The sequence below is a fragment of the Cherax quadricarinatus genome, unplaced genomic scaffold (genome assembly GCF_038502225.1).
Source record: "Cherax quadricarinatus isolate ZL_2023a unplaced genomic scaffold, ASM3850222v1 Contig98, whole genome shotgun sequence".
Classification (NCBI taxonomy): Eukaryota; Metazoa; Arthropoda; class Malacostraca; order Decapoda; family Parastacidae; genus Cherax; species Cherax quadricarinatus.
Window position 1 is genome coordinate 140,280 of NW_027195124.1, and position 12,277 is coordinate 152,556.

Sequence of the window (12,277 nt, forward strand, 5' to 3'; positions counted from 1 at the left end):
GAGAGAGAGAGAGAGAGAAGGAGAAGGAGAGAGAGAGAGAAGGAGAAGGAGAGAGAGAAGGAGAAGGAGAGAGAGAGAGAGAGAGAAGGAGAGAGAGAAGGAGAAGGAGAAGGAAGAACTGATAGAACTGATTCTAAGAGCTGAATACCAGCCATGTTCGGGCAACCTGGCAGAAAGAAGAGATATCCTCGAACATTCTCAAGAAGTTAAGAAGATGCCGCTTTTATGTGGTTTAGTTATACCTTTACCTTTGAAGAATTTTGTAAGTTTCACTACTCTCGGAGCCCGGCCATGGGCCAGGCTCGTCTGATGCCTGCCTGGTCAACCAGGTTGTTGCTGCTGGAGGCCTGCTGCTCCACATATCCATCACAGCCTGGTTGATCTGGCACCTGGTGAAGATACTTGTCCAGTTTCCTCTTGAAGGCTTCTGTACTTGTTTCAGCAGTGTTTCTGATATCTTCTGGTAAGATGTTAAATAGTCTGGGACCCTGGATGTTGATACAGTGTTCCCTTATTGTCCCCACCACACCCCTGTTCCTCACTGGGTTTATTTTGCACTTCCTCTCATAACTCTCACTCCAGTATGTTGTTATGGCAGTGTGCGGATTTCTGACGAGGCTCTTGAGTACTTTCCAGGTACAGTAAGGCCCCGCTTTATGGCGTTTCGCCTTACGGCATTCCGCTAATATGGCGATGTCAAATTATGACCAAAATTTGCTATACAGCAAGTGGTCTTTCAAATACGGCGCCCCCCACCCGGTTTGTTTGAATTTTCTGTGACCACATCTATTATGTCAGGAAACTTTCCAAAATTTCAAGTGTTTTAAAGTTACTGCATACAGTGGACCCCTGATTAACGATATTTTTTCATTCCAGAAGTATGTTCAGGTGCCAGTACTGACCGAATTTGTTCCCATAAGGAATATTGTGAAGTAGATTAGTCCATTTCAGACCCCCAAACATACACGTACAAACGCACTTATATAAATACACTTACATAATTGGTCACATTAGGAGGTGATCGTTAAGCGGGGGTCCACTGTATTTTATATGTACTCTGATAATTGTACTTATGTGTACCTGTACCTAAATATACTTACACACTGTGCTGGTGTGCAGGTACACATTAAAATCGCTAAGTCTCTCTCTACTCATGACGCCAATACTACGTAATAATAATCACTCTTGAGCACACTAAATGTCTTATTTTACATCAATATAGGCATTTTCAATAATCCATCTATGATATTTTTCTCAAAATTATATATGAAACCCATTACATAGCATATAAACATGATACATACACTCAGAATAAAAATTGATGTAAATATGAGATTTGTTTACAAAGCGGCTGTGCAGGTGGTGTCGGAAGAATTACGTTTTCTCTAGTCAAACACTAGGGGTAATTGTAGAAAAATATTCTTTTCGTATGCCTTTACTCTATGTATAGCAATTCACAACCCTTGTGGGTTTAGTGGTTTTTATAATAAATAATAATAATGGATCAAAGTAGAATGACATGGAAAGCATATAAATCTGTAGGGGAAGGAAGGAGGGGTAGGGGTCGTCCTCGAAAGGGTTGGAAAGAGGGGGTAAAGGAGGTTTTTTGGGCAAGGGGCTTGGACTTCCAGCAAGCGTGCATGAGCGTGTTAGATAGGAGTGAATGGAGACGAATGATACTTGGGACCTGACGATCTGTTGGAGTGTGAGCAGGGTAATATTTAGTGAAGGGATTCAGGGAAACCGGTTATTTTCATATAGTCGGACTTGAGTCCTGGAAATGGGAAGTACAATGCCTGCACTTTAAAGGAGGGGTTTGGGATATTGGCAGTTTGGAGGGATATGTTGTGTATCTTTATATGTGTATGCTTCTAAACTGTTGTATTCTGAGCACCTCTGCAAAAACAGTGATAATGCGCGAGTGTGGTGAAAGTGTTGAATGATGATGAAAGTATTTTCTTTTTTGGGGATTTTCTTTCTTTTTTGGGTCACCCTGCCTCGGTGGGAGACGGCCGACTTGTTGAAAAAAAAAATAATAATAATTATTATTATTATTATTATTATTATTAATATTAATATATTATTATTAGTAATCTTCAGTAATCTTTACTGAAGATTACTAATAATAATATATTAATATTAATAATAATAATAATTATTATTATTAATTATAAAAAGCACTAAACCCACAAGGGTCGTGAATTCCCATACATAGAGTAAAGGCATACGAAAAGAATATTTTTCTGCAGTTAACCCCCGTCGACTTGTTGAAAAAGAAAATTATTATTATTATTAATATTAATAATAATAATAATATAATTATTATTATTATTTTTATTATTATTATTATTATTATTATCATCTTCATTCACTCTAAAAATGGTGTGTTGCTGTTTGTTTATTCTGAACTAACTTGTACAACTTGTACACAATGTAAGAGTGTTTGTATTGTGAGGCAATTACAGTGGACCCCCGCATAACGATCACCTCCGAATGCGACCAATTATGTAAGTGTATTTATGTAAGTGCGTTTGTACGTGTATGTTTGGGGGTCTGAAATGGACTAATCTACTTCACAATATTCCTTATGGGAACAAATTCGGTCAGTACTGGCACCTGAACATACTTCTGGAGTGAAAAAATATCGTTAACCGGGGGTCCACTGTATTATTAAAATAAAAAAAATATTGAGGTAAATGTTTTACAAACTCTTACAAATGGACGTGAATGAACTAAAAGTAGACACATATTAATACGCATTTATTTCGCCTGACCAAGTGATCATCCACTACCTGTTCAGTTTGTGTTTTTACATTGTCTCAACTCTGTATCTCGTTCTCTCTCTCGTTTACCCTTTCGTTAACTAGTTGGCTCTCATTGACGATGGCGTCTAAGGTTAGCTGTAGTAAAAAGAGAAGTCGTAAGCCTCTTGCTTTAAGTGCCAAGTTTTTACCTGGAGTTTACCTGGAGAGAGTTCCGGGGGTCAACGCCCCCGCAGCCCGGTCTGTGACTAGGCCTCCTGGTGGATCAGAGCCTGATCAACCAGGCTGTTACTGCTGGCTGCACGCAAACCAACGTACGAGCCACAGCCTGGCTGGTCAGGTACCGACTTTAGGTGCTTGTCCAGTGCCAGCTTGAAGACTGCCAGGGGTCTGTTGGTAATCCCCCTTATGTATGCTGGGAGGCAGTTGAACAGTCTCGGGCCCCTGACACTTATTGTATGGTCTCTTAACGTGCTAGTGACACCCCTGCTTTTCATTGGGGCGATGTTGCATCGTCTGCCAAGCCTTTTGCTTTCGTAGCGAGTGATTTTCGTGTGCAAGTTCGGCAGTTAGAGGATGATGGTATGCCATTCTGATTTTATTCAATAAACACCCTGCCACTCACCTCTCACACATAAATATTAATATTTTAAGGTAAGTAATAAGTGTACTCTGTGTGTATCTTACCTTTTATTTTGTTCTTAATGCCTATTTCTATTGCTAACTTAATTTAAGTTAGTGTAAACTTGTTGTCTGGCATTTATTGCATAGTTTATATGCTCTGATAATAATACTTGTGGAGTTGGGTTGGGGGACAACATTACGTTTTCTCTGTTTAGCCATCAGAGAAAACGTGTATGACTCTGCGTTTGGCCCAGCTACTCCCCCACTCCGCTTTTGTTTACAATTTTCGGCATGAATTATTCATTACTTCTACCTTCGTTTATGATGGCATCTAAAGGTAGTTGTTAGAAATGATTAAATTCATTGTACAAGGCATGTCGATGTTAATAATATGGCTCTGGGCCACAGTGTAGGTAGCCGGTAGGTGTAGCCCAGGCGGGCTACACCTACCGGCTACCTACACTGACTTTATACAAATAAATACTACTCGCCTCTCTTCCTATATTAAGACTACACATATTTTAAGGTAAATAATGAGTGTACTGTATGTGCATTTTGCCCCTCTGGGATGTTTTAAATATCGTATATTAAGTATGAGACGGGGAGCCAGGGCTACCTACACCTGGGCTACCTACACCTGGGCTACCTGCACCTGACTTCCTACAAATAAGTACTACTCACCTCTCTCCCTACATTAAGATTACAAATACTTTAGGATAAGTAATGAATTTACTGTGACTGTATTTTACTTTGTGTGTTTTTAATGCCTAGTTCTATTACTAACTTAATATAATTTAGTGTAAACTTGTTGTCTGGCATTTATATGCATTTATAAATGGAAAAAATGGAGCTCTGCCTTCCGGCGATGTCTGCTTTCCGGCGACAGCCTGGAACCTAACCTGCCATATAAGTGGGGCCCTACTGTATATATTATCATGTATTTCTTTCTCCTTTCCAGTGAGTACGTGTTCAAGATTTGAATGTGTTCCCAGTAATTTAGGTGATTTACTGGCTCAAGGTGAGCCATAAATGATCTCTGTATTTGTTCCAGCTCTGATATTTCTACTGCTTGAACAGGGCCGTCAGCACTGACCAATATTCTAAATGGGGGAACACTAGCGATTTGAAGAGTGCCACCATCGGCATTATTTCCCTTGTTTTGAAAGTTCTCAATACCCACCTCGTCATCTTCCTGGCTGTCTTGATCTTTGTCTTGTTATGATCTTTAAAAGAAAGGCAAGTTGACATAATTATTCCCAGGTCTTTTATGTGTTCCTTTCATTCTATTTGGTGACCCTCTTGAGTTTTGTATGCAGTGTTCCTTTTGAGTTCTTCAGTCTTTCCATACCTAAGCAGCTGGAACTTATCACCATTGAACGTCACGTTGTTCTCCACTGCCCACTGGAAAACTCTGCATTTTCTTCCTGTAATTTGTCAGCATCCTCTACCGTAGTGACTTCATTCTTATTTTAGTATCATCTGCAAATGATGATACAAAAGTGTCATGGGTGTTTTTGTCTCTGTCTGCTATGAGGATGAGAAACAGCAGAGGTGCCGTTCAGTGCCTTGGGGCACTGAGCTTTTTACCTCTGTGATGATGGATCTTGCTCCGTTTACTATTACTTTTTGTGTTGTGTGTGTTAGGAACCCAAAAATCCATCTGCCTACCTTCCCTGTAATGCCCGTAACCCTCGTTTTGTGTGCTATCACTCCATGATCGCATTTGTCAAACGGCTTTGCAAAATCTGCTGCAGTCATTACAAGGGATTGTGTATACCCCTGCAGAGGATTGAAACTTGTCCTGTCTATTCCTGGTAATGTCCTTGATGGTGGTGGATGTGAAGGTAGATCCAAGTATCTACCTCCATATCCACCACCATCAAGGACATTACCAATAATATACAGGACAAGCTTCAATCCTCTGCAGGGGTATACACAATCCCTTGTAATGACTGCAGCAAATTATATATCGACAAAACATCCAGAGACCTCCGAACATGTAGTATTTCAGAACACCAGTACGTAAGCAGATCTGACGATCCAAGGAATGCCTGTGTTCAACACCGAAATTCACATAACCATTTAATCAACTACAGAAACGCAAGACTTATCGCCAGAGAAGACAACACTCAATACTGAAGAATCCTGGAATCATCACCTATCTGTATATCCAACAACTTCAACCAGAACAACGGCTTCTATAACATAATTGAACCCCTTGCCAAGAAACTTCATCACTATCCCACGTAAGAACACAAGAATGGAGGAACACTGTAGAAGGTCTACTCATATACTTATCCAATCTCCTTTTAAAGCTACTCAAGGTTCTAGCCTCTGTCACCCTACTCGGGAGATTTTCACATGCAGCATTCTCCACCTGACCCATCATTCTCATCCTATAAATACTCGTATCTCTCTCACCCAGGTAGATCTGTTTGTGACTTGACAAAGCCCACTGTGTGGGCGAATCGTTGTCAATAAAGGACCATATACTGCTTAAGTGACCACAATGTACTGACTCTAGCACAACATCAGATCAATTGGAGATTGGTTTCTCATTTCATTTTAGTCTTTTCCTATGTATATTTATTTGGTTAAACCTAATAAGAGAAAACTAGATTTGGAGGTTATCACTATTTTTGCACAGGAAAACAGTATTACCAACACCAAGTACAATATTCTAATTCTCCAACATTGTTCTGTTGTCTCTCAAAACTAGAGTAGAGTAAGGCTCTTTTTGCCAAAATATCTGGGGTTGATATACACAAATTCGGTCTGTGTTCAAGTATATACGGTGTTGTTGCAAATTTGGGACAATTTTGTTTAGTGTGTGGTATACCGATTGTCATTTGAAAGTTCATATTTTTTATTAGACTCTTAAGACCCCTATGTGCTTGTCTTACTTTCTTTTGCTTTTAAGTAGCCTATGTGTTTTCTAAAATTTTTTGTTTGTCAACAGCAAAGGGAGAATTGATAGGTTGCTTTGGGATAACCGAGCCAAATCATGGAAGTGATCCAGCCAACATGGAGACTCATGCAAAATACGTTCCATCTGACAAAGTATATGTTCTTAATGGTTCAAAGACGTGGTGAGTATATAAGATGTGAAATTTTTATGAAAGTTTTCATAGAATCCATGTATTTCTCATAAAATTAAATTTTTTTTTCGGATTTATATAATGTACTGATCTATGTTTTATCAAAGATTTTGAACTTATCTGTTTAATATAATTGTCTTTAAAATACAGTGGACCCCCGGTTAACGATATTTTTTCATTCCAGAAGTATGTTCAGGTGCCAGTACTGACCGAATTTGCTCCCATAAGGAATATTGTGAAGTACATTAGTCCATTTCAGACCCTCAAACATACACGTACAAACGCACTTACATAAATACACTTACATAATTGGTCGCATTGGGAGGTGATTGTTACGCGGGGGGTCCACTGTATAGCGATGTACTTTACATACGGTATATTCACTGGCTACCGAATTATTTATACAATTCAGCTAAAAAGGTAAATCAGGTACAGTGGACCCCCGGTTAACGAACTTTTTTCATTCCAGTAGTATGTTCAGGTGCCAGTACTGACCGAATTTTTTCCCATAAGGAATATTGTGAAGTAGATTAGTCAATTTCAGACCCCCAAACATACACGTACAAACGCACTTACATAAATACACTTACATAATTGGTCGCATTTGGAGGTGATCGTTATGCGGGGGTCCACTGTATATATTTCTAAAAAAATAATTATTCAAATAAGCATACTGTAGTAATATTTGTACACAGATTTTTAATTTATTATATGTAAAAAAATCAAGCACAGTAGGGCCCCTGTATCTGTGGGTTCGGTTTCCACAGTTTCAGTTATCCACGGTTTACCGTGGAATAAAAATAACCCTTAATTTTTGCTTAATAATGACACCTAAGCCCAAAAGTAGTGAGGTTGGTAGTTCTTCAAAGCCTAAGAGAAGTCATGAAGTGCTTCCCATCAGTGAAAAAGTGCAAATTCCCCACTTATTGTGTGTAACTTAACAATTAACCCTGGCTTACTGGCTTACAAGCCAGTGTTGGTGCTGTAATTTTATGCCAAAATTCTAGCAGCTTCCAATCTTGCAGAAGAAAGCTGGTAAGCCTACATATGAGAGAATGGGCCTGAGTGGTCAGTGTGTGCTGTTTAAAAAAAAGTCCTGTAGCACGCAGTGCATAATGAGAAAAAAAATCCAACTGTGTTTTGGGTTTAAAACGCTGACTTTGCGGTGCATTTTTGTATGGTATTTATGGATGTATTCTTGTTTTCTTGGGCTCATTTGATAGAATGGAAGATACATTACAGAAATGGAGGTGATTTCGAGTGGTTTACAAACTAAAAGTACCTTGAAATTGAACTCAAAGTAGCAGAAATGTTAAATTTTTGTCGATGTTCAAGAGTAAACAAATGATGTCACGTGTTCAGTACACATCAACTGGTGAGTCTAATATGCTTTCACAAATGCGCTGATATTAGTTATACCATTTTTACAATAATGCATTAGTCTGCATAACAGTAAATCTTCTATATTTTGTGTGAATAAAAATTCAAAATGGAAAGAGGGCCCTGGAGACATGACTAATGAACAGAGATAATGTTATTTTAGTGCTAGGAATGTTTGTATTGTTAATTCTGGACCCTATCTTGAAATTGGCCTTACTTGAATTGTGTATGAAATTGGCCAAATTACCAATTTCTGATCACTTTATTGGGTATTTGAAATTGGTAAATAGGCAGTTTCTTGTACTCATTCGATAGAACAAATGGAGTTCTAGTGATATAGTTATGAGTTTGGTCACCTGGAACAATGGAATTGGCCGAAAATAGGGCTCGAAGTGGGCGAAATCGCTGATGCGTAAATATCACTGAGACCACTAACTTTGCAAGAGCGTAATTCTGTAAGTTTTCTATCAAATTTTATATTTTTGGTGTCATTACCATCGGGAAAAGATTCTCTATCATCTTGTATTTTTTTTTTTTTTTTTTACACTGAGAACAAGTTTGTGAGCAGGGGTCTTGACAGTGAAAGGGTTAAACTTTATCATAGGAATGTATGAAAATGAAAAACGACTTACATATAGGGTTCACTACTATTTGTGGTTTCAGGTATCCATGGTAGGTCTTGGAACATATTTCCCTGTGGATACTGGGGGATTACTGTACATTATTTAACCCTTAAACGGTCCAAACGTATATATGCGTTCACGCGCGTAGCGCCCCAAACGTATATATGTTTTCTTTGTCATTCATTCAACATTGCCACAATAAGCCTGAGTCACCTAGACATGAGAGAATGGGTGTGCGCACTCACTGTGTGCCATATTAAAATAATTGGGGATGCCTGGGTACCATATGCTCTTTTTTCCTTTTAAAAGAAAAGATTTTTTTTTTCCTCAAAAAATTTGGGGCGCTACGCGAGTGAACGTATATATACGTTTGGACCGTTTAAGGGTTAAGTAAATGAACAAGATCAAAATTGTGTATACAAGAACAATAAAAATGGGTAGTAGGTTGGTAAACAGCAACCACCCAGGGAGGTACTACCGTCCTGCCAAGTGACTGTAAAACGTAATTGTTTTACATGATGGTAGGATTGCTGCTATCTTTTTTCTGTCTCATAAATATGCAGGATTACAGGTACGTCTTGCTACTTCTACTTACATTTAGGTCACACTGCACATACATGTACAAGCATATATATACACACCCCTTTGGGTTTTCTGCTATTTTCTTTCTAGTTCTTGTTTATTTCCTCTTATCTCCATGGGTAAGTGGAACAGAATTCTTCCTCCGTAAGCCATGTGTGTTGTAAGAGGCAATTAAAATGCCAGGGGCAAGGGGCTAGTAACCCCTTCTCTTGTATAAGTTACTAAATTTAAAAAGAGAAACTTTCGGTTTTCTTTTTGGGCCACCCTACCTTGGTGGGATATGGCCGGTTTGTTGTAAAAAAAAAAGAACAAAAAATACGTAAAGACATGACAGTGCAAGTGTACATTCTATATTTTCCTGGAAATAGTAGACCTAAATTTATTAAAATTTAGGTCTACTATTTCCATATATGTCAATTATTATTAACCCTTTCAGGGTCCAGAGGCCAAATTTCAAAGTGTGCACCAGGGTCCAAGAATTTTCAAAAAATAATTTTGTTATTTTTGTCTTATGAAATGGTAGAGAATCTGTTTCTGATGGTAATAAAACAAAAAGTACGAAATTTGATGAAAAATTGACGAAATCATGCTCTCGCTAATTTTGATGTGTCGGCGATATTTATGCATCAGTGATTTTTGCCGACTTTGACTCCCATTTTAGGCCAATTACACTATTCCAGTCAACCAAATTCTTAGCTATTTCACTAGTATTACTTCTATTCTATCACTGAGCACAAGAAATCGCCAAGTCAACTGTTTCAACTACAAAATAAAGTGATCAGAAATTGGTAATTTGGCCAATTTAATTCAAAGTTCAAAATATTCCAATTTCAAAATAGGGTCCAGAATAAACAATGCAGGAATTCCTGGCACTAAACTAACATTTCCTCTGTTCATTAGTTATGTTTTCATGCTTTACAAATGAATTCCATTTTGTTTTTTTAATCACATAATGAATTTTTATTCAAACCAAAAAATAGAAGATTTTTTGTTATGCAATACTGTAATAATTGTATAAATAATATCCCCATATTTGTGAATGTATATTAGACCCACCAGCTATCATGTATTAGACTTGTGAGGTCATTTGTTTACTCTTAAACATCGGCAAAAATTTAACATTTTTGCTGTTTGAGCTCAGTTTCAAGCCATTTCTAATACTAAAACCAATCAAAATCATCTCTATTTCTGTAGTATATCTTCCATTCTATCAAATGATACCATGAAATTACAAATACAACTATAAAAAACATACGAAAAAACACTGCAAAGTCGCTGTTTTAACCCTTAAACGGTCCAAACGTATATATACGTTCACGCGCGTAGCGCCCCAAACGTATATATACATGTATACGTTTTCTTTGTCATTCATTCAACATTGCCACAATAAGCCTGAGTCACCTAGACATGAGAGAATGGGTGCGCACTCACTGTGTGCCATATTAAAATAATTGGGGATGCCTGGGTACCATATGCTCTTTTTTCCTTTTAAAAGAAAAGATTTTTTTTTTCCTCAAAAAATTTGGGGCGCTACGCGAGTGAACGTATATATACGTTTGGACCGTTTAAGGGTTAATCAAAAATTACGGTCTCAGTTTTTTTTCTCTCATTATGCACTGTGTGCTGCAGGATTTGTTTTATGTGGTGCACACATACCACATAGATGTATTCTCTCATATCTAGGCCCAAATTTACTGCTCACAGCTTATCAGAGTGAGCTGAGCTCATGGCGTAGTTCTACGGTTTGGACCCTGAACGTAAAGCCATAGAACTACGGCACGGACCCTGAAAGGGTTAAGATCATGAAATAACAATCTTTTCATTCAGATTTAATAGATTACATTATGTGACACGCTCTCCTCCCTATTAGTCTATTAAATCAAGGTTTTACTACAAATGTAAAATATTTTACCACTGTTTATAGTAATGTGAATTTTAAATATTCTTTCAGGATCACAAACTCACCCATTGCAGATGTTTTTCTGGTGTGGGCCAAGTGTGAGGATGGAGACATACATGGCTTTATCCTGGAAAAAGGCATGCCTGGTCTTGATTGCCCAAAGATTGAGGGAAAGTTTTCTCTTCGTGCATCACCTACTGGCATGATCCTAATGGATGATGTTGTTGTACCAGAGAAAAACATGTTGCCGGGAGTGAAGGGGTTAAAGGTAAAAGTACATATTATGAAATGTTATGCAGAGAATTAGGAGTGTGGAAATTAGGAGAAGGTGTTGAGTTAACAAAAGTATATTAGTCAGAGGGCTGAAGAGCGGTTGTTGAGTTGATTTGGTCATTTAGAGAGAATGGATCAAAGTAGAATGACATAGAGAGCGTATAAATCTGTAAGGAAAGGGAGGAGGGGGTAGGGGTTGTCCTCGAAAAGGTTGGAGGGAGGGGGTAAAGGAGGTTTTGTGGGCAAAGGGCTTGAACTTCCAGCAAGCCTGTGTGAGCGTGTTAGATAGGAGTGAATGGAGACGAATGGTATTTGGGACCTGACGAGCTGTTGGAGTGTGAGCAGGGTAATATTTAGTGAAGGGATTCAGGGAAACATGTTAATTTTGTATAGCTGGACTTGAGTACTGGAAATGGGAAGTACAATGCCTGCACTCTAAAGGAGGGGTTTGGGATATTGGCAGTTTGGAGGGATATGTTTTATATCTTTATACATATATGCTTCTAAACTGTTGTATTCTGGGCACCTCTGCAAAAACAGTGTTTATGTATGAGTGAGGTGAAAGTGTTGAATGATGATGAAAGTATTTTCTTTTTGGGGATTTTCTTTCTTTTTGGGTCACCCTGCCTTGGTGGGAGACGGCCGACTTGTTGAAAAAAAAAGAAAGTTATGTATTAGGTAGATTTCTCAAAATTTATGTTTTAAGTGATGATGATGTGTCCTGCAGTACATCGGCTTACAAAAAATGAGCTAAGCGATAGTCTCCCACGAAAGGAGTGACCCAGAGGTAAACAGTCACACAACTGCACTTGTTCCAAAAGTGTGCTGATCTCAGTCAGATTACCCTCAGACTGCAACATCCCCATCTTTTCTTCAGGGTGCAGGGACTGCCCTTCCCACTTCCAGGACTTGAGTCTATCTAATTGGTTTCCCTGAATCCCTTCAGAAAGTTACCTTGCTCATATTCCAACAGCAGGTCTGTTATAAACCACTTGTCTCTATTCACTCCTATTTAATACACACAAGCTTGCTGGA

The 12,277-nt window shown here is 38.4% G+C and overlaps 1 protein-coding gene across 4 annotated transcripts in view; it reads left to right on the forward strand.

Moving 5' to 3' along the window:
* Window positions 1-12,277, forward strand: part of LOC128694358 (glutaryl-CoA dehydrogenase, mitochondrial) — a 175,532-nt gene that overhangs the window by 61,034 nt on the left and 102,221 nt on the right. For all 4 annotated transcript variants that reach the window (XM_070080041.1, XM_070080040.1, XM_070080042.1 and 1 more), the window contains exons 6-7: window positions 6,346-6,475; window positions 11,021-11,237. In XM_070080041.1, the coding sequence (XP_069936142.1) occupies window positions 6,346-6,475; window positions 11,021-11,237 (347 nt within the window). The remainder of the gene's footprint in view (window positions 1-6,345; window positions 6,476-11,020; window positions 11,238-12,277) is intronic.